Raw genomic sequence first — 14,623 nt, 5'->3', positions numbered from 1 at the left:
GGTTGAGTGAATGCTGGCGCATTTGGCTGCCACTACTCACTGGCAACTTTTAAGAGTTTTTTACGGTTCTCCAGCCACATTCCAACCGTTTCTCTACTCGACTGGGAATCTTAACCCTCCTCTACCGCCTGATGTTCCTCATTTTTGCTGGCATAGCCCCATACTGCTGTGATAGCAGGCTAACTATTGCCTACCTGCTTGGCTCACCACCCGGCTCCACGTCTTTGGCTTTCTCCACCGTTTCGCTATGTTGGCTAGTAGGGCTTTTGTGTGGTCCCTACTGGTCTGGACTGTCCTGGTTCTCCTCCATCTACCGGTGGAGGGACTACTCCAATTTTCGCCGGCAGAGCTTCTCAGGCTTCACTTCCAGCAGTCCAGATCTCCTCCGGCAGCTCTGCTTCTCCACCCGGACATCAGCGTTCCGCAACCCCCGAGGTACTGGGTTTCCACTTCACTGGCTCCAAAGGGATTACCTCCTTCTGGTCCTCCACTCGCCGACCACCCAGAAACACCGGCCGGTCTGTCAACCACAGTGTGTCAGCCCGCCTGGCTAGACCGGCTAATGCTCCTCTCTCCAGCGACAACACAGACGTCAGCTGCGGTCTGCTGAACATCTGCTCTCTCACAGCAAAGGCCATCTCCTCCAGGATCTCCTTACTGACTGTAAGCTTGATTTTCTCTGTTTAAATGAGACTTGGCAAATACCTGGTGACTTCCCCCAACTTAATAACTCCACTCCTCCGCGGTTTGTTTACATTTGCAAACTTCGCGGCTCCGGTCGCAGAGGGCGTCTCGCGATACTGTATCACGAGAAGTGGAAGGTCGTTCCAGTTTCTCTGCCTCCTCTCTCATCAATAGAATGCCTCGCTTGTCAAATCTCCGGATCCACTCCTACAATCATCGCCACAGTCTATCCCCAAGCCGCACACTGACTTTTTAAATTAATTCTGTGGCCTTCTCACCCACCTTTCCTCTCTCTCCCCAAATGTAATTCTGCAGGGAGATTTCAACATATACATGGACAATACTGCTCTCCCCCTCACCAAAGACTTCTCGTAATCGCTCGACAGTTTTGGTTTTCAGCAGTTCTCTGACTTCCCCACACACATAAAAGGACACATCCTGGACTTAATTTGTTGCTCCGGTCTCACCCCCTCCAACTGTACTGCTGATCAGCTCCTTATTACGGACCATTTCCTCCTCTCATTTGATGTCACCCTCCATCTCTCCATCTCTAAGACCCCCCGTGCCGTCGCATTCTGTAACATCACGGCCATTAAAACTGACTCCCTCTCATCCTCCATTGCCAAACTGAAACCAGACTCTTCCTCCACCCCTGACGATCTGATCAACCTTTACAATAACAGCCTCACTAACATTCTCAGCTGGCTCGCTCCTGTCAAAATCCGCTCTGTTTACTTCATTTGGTCTACTCCCTGGTTCACTCCCGATCTCAGTGCCATCAAGTCCAAAAATCGACAGCTTGAAAGACTTTACAGGAAATGTGGTCTCACCATCCAAAAGACATGTATACTGCTCAGCTATCTCATTACAAGGACTCCATCTCTCTAGCTAAATCCCAATACTACTCTGGACTCATCTGCTCAAATGTAGGCAACACAAGGACTCTCTTTTCCGTTTTCAATAGCCTCATCCAACCCCCGACTCCCTACCCCCCCTCCCCCACCTCTACTCCCACGACACCTGTAATTCTCTCCTCCAGTTCTTCAATGAAAAGGTCATAAAAATCCACCAACATCACTACCTCACCCCTCCCCTCCTCTGAACTTTCTCCCCCGTCATCCATTTTCCACTTTTGAACTCCCTGATCCCTCAGTAATTTCTGAGTTTATCATCATGTCCAAGCCTTCCACATGCCAACTGGATCCCCTGCTAACAGCCCTGGTCAAATCCTGCCTCCCCTCTCTGCTCCCCATCATTTCAGCCATCATCCATTCCTCACTGTCCTCTGGTATTGTTCCCACTCACTTCAAATCTGCAGCTGTCAGCCCCATCCTTAAGAAGTCTGGTTCAGATCCCAATAATTTTAATAACCTCCGCCCCATTTCTCACCTTCCCTTCATCTCCAAAATCCTAGAGAAAATTGTTGCCTCTCAGCTCCACACCCATCTCACACAAAACTGCCTCTATGAACAATACCAGTCCGGCTTCCATCCACGCCACAGCACTGAAACAGCCCTGATTAAGATTACAGATGACCTCCTTATGGCATCTGACTCCGGTTTACTCCAAATACTCATCCTCCTTGATCTGAGTGCGGCCTTCGACACCGTTTCTCATCCCATCCTCCTCAGTAGACTTTCCTCCATCGGCATCACTCACACCCCCCTTCACTGGTTTCACTCCGACCTCACTGGCCGCACTCAGTTCATTCAGCTCAAGTCCTTCACCTCACAGCCCTCCCCTGTCACTTCTGGTGTGCCCCAGGGCTTTGTCCTGGGGCCCCTCCTCTTCATCATATACCTCCTCCCCCTTGACAATATCTTCTGTAAATATGGTATCCACTTTCACTGCTTCACGGATGACACCCAGCTCCATCTTTCCAGTAAATCTAACTCCACCCTCCCTCCCTCCTCCCTCACCCACTGCCTTTCTGAGATCAAATCCTGGCTCACTGCAAACTTCCTCAAATTTAATAGTGATAAAACTGAACTACTTCTAGTTGGCACTAAATCCACCCTATCCAAAGCTGACAGTTTCTTTCTCACCATAGACAGCTCCACAGTGTCCCCCTCCTCTCAGGTAAAGAGTCTGGGTGTCATCCTCGACAGCTCACTTTATTTTCACTCCCACATTAATAACATCACTCGGTCTGCTTATTTCCATTTATGCAACATTAATCGTCTCCGCCCCTCCCTCACCCCTCATACCATGGCCATTCTAGTTCACAGCCTTGTCACCTCCAGTATTGATTATTGTAATTCCCTCCTCTTTGGTGTCCCCCAAAAATCCCTCCATAAACTCCAACTGGTCCAAAACTCTGCAGCCCGTATCATTACCCGTACTCCCTACTTTCACCACATCACCCCCGTCCTCCAGCAGCTTCACTGGCTCCCGGTCGATTTCCGCATCATGTTCAAAATCCTTCTGTATACATATAAAGCCATGCACAACCTCGCCACCCAGCCCCAGCAGATACAGTCCGCTTTCATTCATTTCATTCTTGTAAGTGAATGACAGGTGTCATGTCCCGCCCCTGTGATTTACTGATCATTTGGGCTAACTTCAGTCAGCCCACAGGCCACTGACTTTTGACCAATAGCAGCGAGTTAACACAGCGTTGGCTTTCATTCATTTCGTTCTTGTAAGTGATTGACAGGTGTCATGTCCTGCCCCCATGATTTACTGATCATTTGGGCTAACTTCAAGAAGCCCACAGGCCACTGACTTTTGACCAATAGCAGCGAGTTAACACAGCGTTGGCTTTCATTCATTTCGTTTTTGAAAGTGATTGACAGGTGTCATGTCCCGCCCCGTGATTTACTGATCATTTGGGCTAACTTCAGGCAGCCCACAGGCCTTGACTTTGATCAATAGCAGCGAGTTGACAGAGCGGTGCTGCTATTTGTGTCAGAGTTGGGACGGAGGGAGAAAAGGTTAAGCTATGGCGGGCGTTAGCATAAACGAGGTGGATTATTTGCTTTCGTGTCCATTTTCCTCAATGTCTTTGGAGGAAAAGCTGGAAGTTAAGAGACTGGGATCACATCGGCCAAAAGATGTTCAAATAACTCAACGGGACAAACGACAAAATCGTAAGTTTTGCGTGACTTGGTTTGACAGAAAGGACTGGCTAACGGCGAGTGTAGCTAAGAATTCACTTTTCTGTTTCCCATGCTTACTTTTTGGAGGAGATACCGCATGGACTGAAAAAGGAATTGGGGAATTGAAACATTTGTTGGGCAAAATTAGAAAACATGAATCCAGCACAAGTCACATCGGAAACAGCATCAAGCTGTCCATGTTAGAAAAGGTGAACATCGCCTGTCAGCTGGATGAGGGCCACCGCATTGCTGTACAGAGGCACAACGAGCTGGGGAAAAAAAATAGACATTCATTATCAAGGATTGTGGACTGTATTAAATTTTGTGGAGCACACAAGCTAGCTTTACGGGGGTCTGACGAATCCCCCACTTCAACCAAACACAGCGTATTTCTGGACCTGGTTGACCAATTTTCTTTTTTAGATAGCCAGTTAGCAGATCACCTGTCAAACACAAGTTGCAAAGTACACGTCCAAGACTAGCCAAAATGAGTTGCTTGCTTATATGTTAGCTGTTTATGAAAAAAAGTGACTGATGAAATATCGCACACAGCATTTGTGGCTCTGCAAGCTGATGAGACAACTGATGTGGCATGTGTGAGCCAGTGCATAATTGTGCTCAGGTACATCACTGAAGGCTCTGTTGTGGAAAGGTTTCTCGGATTCTCACTCTTAGTGGACAGAACTGCAGAGGGACTTGAAAAACTCCTGAAGGAAAAGCTCCAGCCACATAAACTGGAAAACAAACTGATCACACAGACTTATGATGGAGTAGCTGTGATGAGCGGCGCATCATCAGGCCTGCAGGCCAGATTAAAGGAAACATTCCTTCACGTGCACTTTGTGCACTGTTATGCCCACCAGTTAAACCTGGTCATGCAACAGGCTTGCTCATCAATCACACCCGTCAGAATATTTTTTGCCAACATCTCGGCGTTTGCTACATTTTTCTCCAAGTCACCAAAGAGAACTGCAGTCCTGGATGAAGTGTGCGGCAGGAGGATCCCAGCCTCAGGACAAACAAGGTGGAACTTTAAAAGTTGCACTGTCCACACCGTGTTTGAACATCAGGACACTTTGAAACAGTGTTTTGAAAAAATCCGGAACAATGAATCATGGGACAGCGTCTCAATCCAACAAGCCCAGGGCCTGTCCACAATGCTGGCTGATGTGAACTTCCTTTTCTTTTTTATCATTTTTTCACTCTGCTCTCCTACATGTGGATATCCTATACCGCATCCTTCAGAAACGAAGCACTGACTCTCTCAAAACAAGGCAGGCCCTGGAGAATTTTTCCTGCTCCATAGCTGAAGGAAAAGCTGACCGCTGATGACACCCAGGTACATCCAGATGCAGACACAGCTGCTGCAGCAACCCCGCGGAGGCGGCGGCGGTCCGAGAATGTTTCAGTGGCTGCACAGTGCTGTGAAATAATGATGGAGCAATCAAAGTCTCGCTTTGGAAAGGCCCGACACTTACAGTCTTTTGAGCTTATTGACCCTGAACTGTTTCCGTTGTTTAAGATTGACTTCCCACAGAAGCAGCTGAACATCGCAAGTGAACATTTTCCAATGATCTGCAAAGAGAAATTGAAAGGTGAGCTGACTGTGATGTACAGTAATGCGGAGTTTGCGGGGTTAAAGTCGGCTTTGTCACTTTTGAGGATGCTGACAAAGAACAACTTTCAGAGCACTTTTTCTGAGACACTGAAATTAACACAAATAGCCATAACAACTCCGATGACATCGGCAGAGTCAGAGAGCTGCTTCAGTACGCTCAAGAGGATTAAATCGTTTCTCCGAAGTACGATGGGGCAGGACAGATTGAACACACTTGCCACGCTGTCTATCGAGAAGGACTTCATCCAAAAATTACCAGACTTCAATGACATGGTGATTAACCTGTTTGCATTCCAGAAAGGCCATTGATGTGAGCTTATTTTCAAATAAGGTAGGCCCATGTTGACCTGTTAAAGGACTGTGACACCTTGTTTTTGCTGAGGTCATCTGTTGTACTGAAGGCGTTTTGCACTACATGTCGCCAAACAGTTGGAATAAGACAGTTGCAGCAGGCTATCTGTGGGCAGTCGTTGCAGTTGGAACACGTTTTGTAGTGGTGTGTGCGTGTGCGAGAGAGAGAGAGAGAGAGAGAGAGAGAGAGAGAGAGAGAGAGAGAGAGAGAGAGAGAGAGAGAGAGAGAGAGAGAGAGAGAGAGAGAGAGAGAGAGAGAGAGAGAGAGAGAGAGAGAGAGAGAGAGAGAGTGAGTGAGTGAGTGAGTGAGTGAGTGAGTGAGTGAGAGTGTTGATGTAGAGCACTAATGATTAACCATTTAATCGATATTATGCATTTGTTAGCCCATCCAACAAATTTCACCACCAGCCACCACTGAACACAACTGATCTGAGTCATGCAAATACAGAAAACCTCCCACCTCAGCTTTTCTGTTCATCATGAATAAAAACACATTTTAAATGGTCATCAGCTGAACAGGTTGATGAGTCCTGACCTGAGAGCTTCCAGTTTACAGAGTGGACTCTTCAGTCCAGCAGAAAGACTCTCCACTCCTGAATCCTGCAGGTTGTTGTTATTCAGGTCCAGCTCTGTCACACTGGAGGACTGGGAGCTGAGGACTGAGGACAGAGTTCCACAGCTTCTCTCTGACAGAAAACAGCCACTCAGTCTGAAGAGACAAAAAGCAGATGACACTGATGAAACAGCAGCAAAATGAAAAAGGATCTTCAGTCTCCAACTACTTACACAACTTTGTTGGAGGCTTTGACCACTGGCAGCAGCCTCAGAAGAGCCTCCTCTGAAGCAGAGTATTTCTTCAGGTCAAACACGTCCAGATGTTCTTCTGATGACAGTAAGATGAAGACCAGAGCTGACCACTGAGCAGGAGACAGTCCATCTGTGGACAGACGTCCTGATCTCAGGGACTGTTGGATCTCCTCCACTAGAGAAACATCGTTCAGCTCATTCAGACAGTGAAACAGATTGATGCTTCTCTCTACAGACATATTCTCATTGAGCTTCTCCTTGATGTACTCCACTGTTTCCTGATTGGTCTGTGAGCTACTTCCTGTCTGTGTCAACAAGCCTCGTAGGAGATTCTGATTGTTCGGCAATGACAGACCCAGGAGGAAGCGCAGGAACAAGTCCAGGTGTCCGTTTGGACTCTGTAAGGCCTCGTCCACTGCTCTCTGGTAGAAATCTGTTGTAGCGTCAGTCCACCAGAAACGCCTGTCCATACGTCTGTACATGAGAGTGTCTGTCTGCACCTGAGAGTGTGCCGTTTGTTCTTTGTCCAGCAGGTTGATTCCAGACTCGATGAAAGTTAGATGGACATGAAGAGCAGCCAGAAACTCCTGAACACTCAGATGAATGAAGCAGAACATCTTGTCTTTCTGTTCCCGTCTTCGCTCTTCTTTGAAGATCTGTGTGAACACTCCTGAGTACACTGAGGCTTCACTCGCATCGATGCCACTTTCTCTCAGATCTTTCTCATAGAAGATCAGGTTGCCATTTTGCAGCTGTTCAAAAGCCAGTTTAGCTAATGACTTAATATACGGAATGCCCTTCTCTTGACTGTACTTTCCTTTTGTGTGATCAATCTGAAATTTTAGAAACTCTGCATACATCTCAGTCAGGGTTCTGGGCAGCTCTCCTCCCTCTCTGGTTTCCAGCAGCTCCTCCAGGACTGTAGCAGTGATCCAGCAGAACACTGGGATGTGGCACATGATGTGGAGGCTTCGTGACTTCTTCATGTGGGAGATGATGCTGTCAGCCTGCTCCTCATCTCTGGATCTCTTTCTGAAGTACTCCTCCTTCTGTGGGTCAGTGAACCCTCTGACCTCTGTCACCATGTCCACACAGTCAGGAGGGATCTGATTGGCTGCTGCAGGTCGTGTGGTTATCCAGAGGCGAGCTGAACGCAACAGTTTCCCACTGATAAGTTCCTTCAGCAGGACTTCTATTTTAGTTGACTTTGTTACATCCAGGGAGCGAATGTGGTCAACACCAAAGTCCAGATGCAGGCGACTCTCATCCAGTCCATCAAACACAAACAGCAGTTTGAATCTGCTCTTTTGGTAGCTGCTGTTTCCTGATGATTGCAGAGCTGTAAAGATGTAATTCAGAGCCTCCACTGTGACGTCTTTAGTTTCTGGGATACAGACATGAATGAGCTCTGCCAAACCAAACTCTTTTCCCTGCAGTGAATTCAGGGCACGGAAAGTGAATGGGAAAATAAGATGCACATCTTGATTGGTTCTTTCTTCAGCCCAGTCCAAAATAAACTTGCGCACGAGGAATGTTTTTCCAATCCCTGCAATTCCATTGGTCAGCACTGTTCTGATGGGTATGTCTTTTCCAGAAGGATGCTTGAAAATTTCTCTGGGTTGGATAGGTGTTTCTGTGTCTGATGGCTTCCACACCTTATCAATCTGCAGAACCTCATGCTGTGTGTTGACATGCACGTCACGGCCAGCTGTGATGTACAGCTCTGTGTAGACATCAACCAGAAGCTGCTTATCTGCTGCCCACCCCTCTGTTGTAACCTTAAACGTATCGAAGTTTGATTGAAGTGTCTGTTGGTAATATCTGATGTGACGTGGTTCTGGTACCGGAACAGTTTCATCTGTGTCAAACATGAAGGGAACAATGTGAGGTGTGTGTCTACAGAAACCTCTGCTGTTGTTGGAAAAACAACCTTCAGACCGACATTCTATGAACAGTCATAGCACGTTACAGTGTGTCGTGGAAACAGAAATAAGTTTGAGCTGCTGAGAGCTCAGAGTCAGATGACACCACATTACTATTATTATTTAAATGTGAAATATTTTATTGTTTGATTAACTGAGTGATTGTATTTTTAGAATTGTATGTCATTGTAATTTTTTAGGACCCCAGGAAGAATAGCTGCAGCTTATGCTGTCGCTAATGGGGATCCAAATGAATAAACATAAACATAAACATTACTACAGACTGGGATAGTCAGAGTTTAAGGCTCCATATTATGAAGTAGTATGTTCTAATTGTATGAACACTGCAGGACATAGTGAATAGTTTGTGAGGTCAACTGTAGTATGTATTTAAACGAAAAGGTTTGTGATTTGAAATGCAGTTGCTTCAACAGCATTGCTCTGTCCTTCCTGGGAACTGATTGGTCAGCTTCCCTCTGGTTGGAAACTGCAGGACCACTCCCAGCTAAACAAAATGAATGAAGAATCTTCAGAAACTGTCTGATTGGCTCATAATTTGGTGAGCACAGATGGGACATGCTTTGCTTCCACAGAAGGTCAGCTCATACAGAACTAATTTTGGTGTTCTATCAAGGTTCAAACAGCAGGGGACAGCATTCAGTCAGTAGGGTTGATCAGTAGATTTTACAGAGGAACTGACCTTCCATGTGGACTCAGGAAAAACTGACAGAACCTGAACTCTATCAAACTGTGGCAGCACCATCGTGCATCTTTCTGACTGTAATGATATCATGTTGTTCTTGTCTTGTGACTGACCTTCTGGTCCTGAGCTGCTGGCAGGCAACTTCTGCAGCAGATCATTCCTGTGGATCTTCTCTAAAACCACCCTGGTCATCTGCACAGCTCTTTGATCTCCATAAGTCTCCACCATCAAATCCACAGTTTCGCATCTTTTTGGTATCTGTAGTTGGTTCTCTCTGATGGCTGGGAGGCCTTCAACAATGTTGGGCTGCTGCAGGAACCCATGGAATGTAGACAGCTCATCATCATCCAGATCATCCAGAATGTTTTTGAGGACCTCTGATGTCATCGTGGCTCCCTGATAAAGTCAAAGAATATGTCAGCAGTTAATGAACAGTTGAGTTGTTGTTGTGCTGGAGGTTGTTGTGTAGCAGCAGGACTGTAGTTAATCCTACAGGATCACTGACAGCAATACTGAGAGGAACCAGCAGGGGGCGCTCACTGCTGTCTGTTAAATAATACTCATGGAAGTCACTCTGCAGTCACTGGACCACAACACAAAGATGATCCCACATTATTACACTTTGACCAACAGAGGCTCCAAATAAACATGAACTCTGATCCTTCACAGAACAAGTCCAGGATCAGAGTCAGACTGGAGTCCAGGATCAGAGTCAGACTGGAGTCCAGGATCAGAGTCAGACTGGAGTCCAGGATCAGAGTCAGAATGGAGTCCAGGATCAGAGTCAGAATGGAGTCCAAGGATCAGAGCCTCATATCAGGTTTTATACTTTTATACTGAGCCTGTTCAGAGTCCAGACCAAACACTGACTGCTACTGAACAGCTCATTACTGCAGTAAATGTCTCTGACGGACTCCACATATTTTACCAGTACTGGCACTGCTTATCGATACTCCTCTCTGTAATTTGGTTCAGAAAATAAAGACATGACAAGAAAAACTCAGAAAAAAAAATCTGATTATTTTTAACACAAACTGGGCAACTCAACTTCTTGAATGACTTCTTATTGATTCTGCCCATTCAAATATCCTTTGACAAATTATTCCCACAAACTGACAGAGCCTTCTGTGGGACTTATCATGCAGCTGATTCTTAGACTGAGCTGAGCTGCACAAACTAAGTGAATTGTAGAGTTTGGGAACAAAACAGAAATAGTTCTCCTTGAGCATCTCTGAAGCAAACAGAAATGGTTAACAAAGAAAAAGTGACCAGAACAACGGAGAGGAGAACTTAAGGCTTTCTCTTCTGTAGTATTTATCCCACACATCAACAGTTTTTGTCTAAGAACTGTGGAGAAAACTATCCGATGTTGTTTCGGAGGCCTGAAAACAACTTCATCATTTACTTAGCCTACTTATACACAGCTGTCTAACATACCTAAAATCTTTTGACTCCACTGCAGTGAATGGGCTCTAAGTCTTTCACAATAATGTCTCGTCAAAACAACAATGCAGTGTCATTCCTCATCACCCGACCCTGGTACCTTCGTCATTATTAGGGTACGGTTGTGTTCTACATTAGCATGAAGAAAAGTTGGACAACACATGCTACAAATACCAATAACTGCATCATTTGTCAAGAAGCCCAACAGTAATGAATTACAGACCCAATCCCATAGCAGTACTAGTTAATATCGAAACTCAGAACCAATCCGTAATGGACACACAGTGATGGACAGAGACCATCAATGTGTGTCTGTAATCTGGAAGCTCTGTAAACTGGAAATGGCTGATCACACCAGAGCCACTGCTACACAACTGTATGAACTGTTATCTGTTACCTGCTGTACGTTGATCCCTGAAAACTGTCTGAAATATCAGTGTAAAGTTATTTTTCTCTCACCTTCTTCTGCTTTGGGTCCGGCTCTGTGTCGGCTGTGTTTGGTTCCAGTTCAACGTTAGAGGCACCTGATGGAAGAACACAAACAGCATCAGAAACCTGACTGGACACATTGAAATATCTGCTGAGGAGTTGTCTTAAACCATCATATTTTTTTGGTTGTGCATTAGGATACATAAGGTTCAAAGTTAAAACAGTGTGGCTGCAGGTCTCCCACTGTTATTTTAAGACCAAACTCTGTCCTTAGTGGGGTCACACAGTGTGTCTGTAGCCCTGCTATCTGATTCGGTCGGTAGGGGCCCGTGGTAAGTTTGTGTTTGGGGTCCATGCTCATGATAATCCATGCTTCAGGCCTGTTCTTTTCCCAGCATCCTCCGTTGTAACAAAAAACAAGACATTTTTGGTTCTTTCACAGGTTTGTTACAGGTTTTCTGTGAACATGACTAAACCTGCTGAATCAAAAATATACATACAGCACCTTGAATTATCAGTGCTGATGATGTAGAAAGTTGTGTTAAGCAAATTTTCTGACTAATTTCTCTGGAGTGCTTACAGCTGATGTCCTCTGAGCAAATTTAAACAGGGATAGAGAACATTAGATGCAGCCACAAACATTACTGCGGTAGTCTGCACTGCTCCGGCCTGAAAAAGCAAATAATTTACTCAAACCAGTCAGGATAGTGACTTGGAGCCTTTTCAAAGCATCTTCAGATCCAAAATCATCTGTACAAACAGCTGTTTGCATAAAGTTCATGGTCTAGTTGTGTTACTGCCATCATCAGGAAGAAAACAGTACCACCTGCTGCTGAGAGACCATTGGTCAGGATGGTCAAGAGTCAACCAAAAATCATGAGAAAGCAGGTCTGAATGAATGAGAAGCTGCTGGAACACATCTGTCAGTGTCCACAGGGTTCTAGAGGATCCATAAAGAAGAAAGTTCTTCTTCCTCTACAAGCAGAACCTTAAAGCTCCACTGATCATATGGACAAAGAAAAAGCCTTTGGAGGAAAGTTCTGTGGTCAGGTGGAACAAAAACTAAGCAGAAATATGTTTGGAGGAGAGAAGGTGAGGCCTTTAACCCCAACAACAGCAAATCTGCACTGTATTGCAACCCCACACCATAATCCCCCGCCAAGCTTTACACTTGGCACAATGCAGTCCAACAAGTATGGTGCTCCTGACAACCGCCAAACCCAGACTGGTCGTCAGATTTCCAGATGAAGAAGCACGATCGGTCACTCCAGATAACGCGTCTCCACTGCCCTAAAGTCCAGCGGCAGCGTGCTTTACACCACTGCATCCCACGCTTGGCATTGCACTTGGTGATGTACGGCTTGGATGCAGCTGCTCGGCCATGGAAACCCATTCCATGAAGCTCTCTGCTGAAGCACTGTTCTTGAGCTAATCTGAAGGCCACATGAAGTTTGAAGGTCTGTAGCGACTGATTCTGCAGAAAGTTGGCCACCTCTTGTCACTATGCACCTCAGCATCCACAGACCCCGCTCCATCAGTTTACGTGGCTGAGTTGCTGTCGTTTCCACACACTTCCGCTTTCTTATAATACAGCTGACAGTTGACTGCAGAATGTTTAGGAGCGAGGAAATGTCACGACTGGATTTGTTGCACATGTGGCTTCCTATCACAGTTCCACGCTGGAATTCACTGAGCTCCTGAGAGCAACCCATTCTTTCATAAATGTTTGTAAAAGCAGTCTGCATGTCTAGGTTCTTCATTTTATACACCTGTGGCCATGGAAGTGATTGGAACACCTGATTCTGATTATTTGGATGAGTGAGCAAATACTTTTGGCAATATAGTGTATCATCCAGCATGTAGGTGGCAATATCATGCTCTGTGAAACTGGAGCTTTACACAAAGTAAATGGAATAATGGAATAAGGAGGATTATCTCTACATTCTTCAGGAAAACCTAAAACCTAAAACAATGACAAATACCAGTCCAACCAGTCCACTCATACATGTCAATCCTTTCTTTGTAGTCATCTGTACAGATGTGCAAAATGATGGTTGTGTACTTTTTAAGTGTAGTTTGTTTAGTGTGAAGATATCTTTCTTAGAAAATGTCCACATTAGTGTGGATGAGGCCTTAAACTAAGGCTGGAGACACCAACTGCAGTGTTTTGGCTTTGGTTGTCCTCATGGACAAAGTGTGTTTAGGATGAATCTCAGGGCTATTTTCTGCAGTTCCTGAACTCATTTTGACTTTAATTATATTCATATTTTATGTCCAAAATTGGGGTGCAGTTTTTGTGTGGTTTAGTTTTCTACTGGTTGTTGATCAGTAATGTGTCTTCTGTGTTGGAGACATGAAGAATAAGAAAAAGAAAATTTACTGTAAATAAATATCAGCTCCAAATATCAGTTATCGGCCTGCTGCAGGACGGTGAAATCTTTACCTTTCAGATGAACATCACATTTCCAGATTTCTGTCCCCTCTTGGTCTTTGATGATCAAAGTCACTACATCAAGATTGGTCGTCAGGAAAACTTCAAATGTTGGATGGAAATTGGGTCCAAAACGTGAACAAAAGTTTGCATGCTGAAAACCAACACAAACACATCACGATGACAGCAGAAATAAATGTTTATCTACTCTCCTCTCTGACTGTGAATCAGTTTTAATGTCATTTCCTTTATAACCATGTGAGATTTCACTTACCACGGGCTGTATCAAGACTTCCTGTTCACAGTGGAGACTGTAACTCCAACCAAAGCTGAACAAACAGTTAACTGGGATCTTGATGTATTCTGCTTTTCCTTGTTGGGCAGCAACCTTCAAGAGAAGAACACATTTATCATAGTGTGAATGATCAAGTAGTCAACTCTATTTATTTACAGTGGTATTTAAAGTGTTAGATGTTGTGCAAAATTCTTGAGGTGAGAATTACAGAACATGTCTGATCAACCTGGGATCTGTAGTATTTGCTCTGAGATACATGTTGAGATATATGTTGCTTATTAGAATAGATATGTGTTTTTTTGCTGAAGGAAGTCATTTCTGTGATTAGATCGGGGATCATTATGTCCAGGAAATGATAATTGTTCCTTGGGGCTCGAATGACTCTTTGGGTGTCTTAATGATAGGGGGTTGTTCTGTAGGGTCTTGTTCCATGACCGGATGTCTTTCAATTACCTCATACTTGTCCAAAACATATAAATATGATCTCAGATTGCTGTTCGGGGAGATTCATTTGGCTGGATTCTCCCAGACAGTCTCTCTGTCTGATCGATGCTGTTCTTCCTTATAATAAACTTATTATTAAGCAAGTCAGTGTCAACGGATGTTTCTTCTCCGCCTGCACTTCATGGACATCAGAAAAACTACAACAGATCCTACCAGGGAGAATGGAAAGAAGAAAGAGTGCTACAGTCATTGGTAACCAGTTAGCAGAGACCAAGACACCAGAACAGAGACAATATAGCAACTGGTATCCAGTAAAGATAGACGAGGTTGATGGGGTTGACAGTTCAGTTGGGTTTTGATTACAACCACAGCATGAGACACACATTTGCTCACTTTAC

The 14,623-nt window shown here is 45.0% G+C and overlaps 1 protein-coding gene across 16 annotated transcripts in view; it reads right to left on the bottom strand.

Annotated features, from left to right (window-relative positions):
- The window catches only part of LOC110969967 (NACHT, LRR and PYD domains-containing protein 12-like), a 386,884-nt gene that overhangs the window by 312,558 nt on the left and 59,703 nt on the right, over positions 1-14,623 (bottom strand). For 14 of the 16 annotated variants that reach the window (XR_007939128.1, XR_007939127.1, XR_007939129.1 and 11 more), the window contains exons 7-12: positions 13,761-13,874; positions 13,499-13,640; positions 11,086-11,150; positions 9,297-9,579; positions 6,538-8,416; positions 6,287-6,460 (exon numbers count right to left, since the gene is read on the bottom strand). The exons of 1 other annotated variant lie outside the window; for it this stretch is intronic. Coding sequence is in view for 12 of the 15 variants with exons in the window: in XM_051942206.1 (XP_051798166.1) it covers positions 6,287-6,460; positions 6,538-8,416; positions 9,297-9,579; positions 11,086-11,150; positions 13,499-13,640; positions 13,761-13,874 (2,657 nt within the window). In the remaining 3 variants the exon portion in view is untranslated. The remainder of the gene's footprint in view (positions 1-6,286; positions 6,461-6,537; positions 8,417-9,296; positions 9,580-11,085; positions 11,151-13,498; positions 13,641-13,760; positions 13,875-14,623) is intronic. One more of the 16 variants, XM_051942212.1, reaches the window with a different exon arrangement.

Source organism: Acanthochromis polyacanthus, chromosome 22 (assembly GCF_021347895.1).
Source record: "Acanthochromis polyacanthus isolate Apoly-LR-REF ecotype Palm Island chromosome 22, KAUST_Apoly_ChrSc, whole genome shotgun sequence".
Taxonomy (NCBI): Eukaryota; Metazoa; Chordata; class Actinopteri; family Pomacentridae; genus Acanthochromis; species Acanthochromis polyacanthus.
Note: the sequence above shows the minus strand (reverse complement) of the source record. Positions and strands in the feature narration are given on the sequence as shown.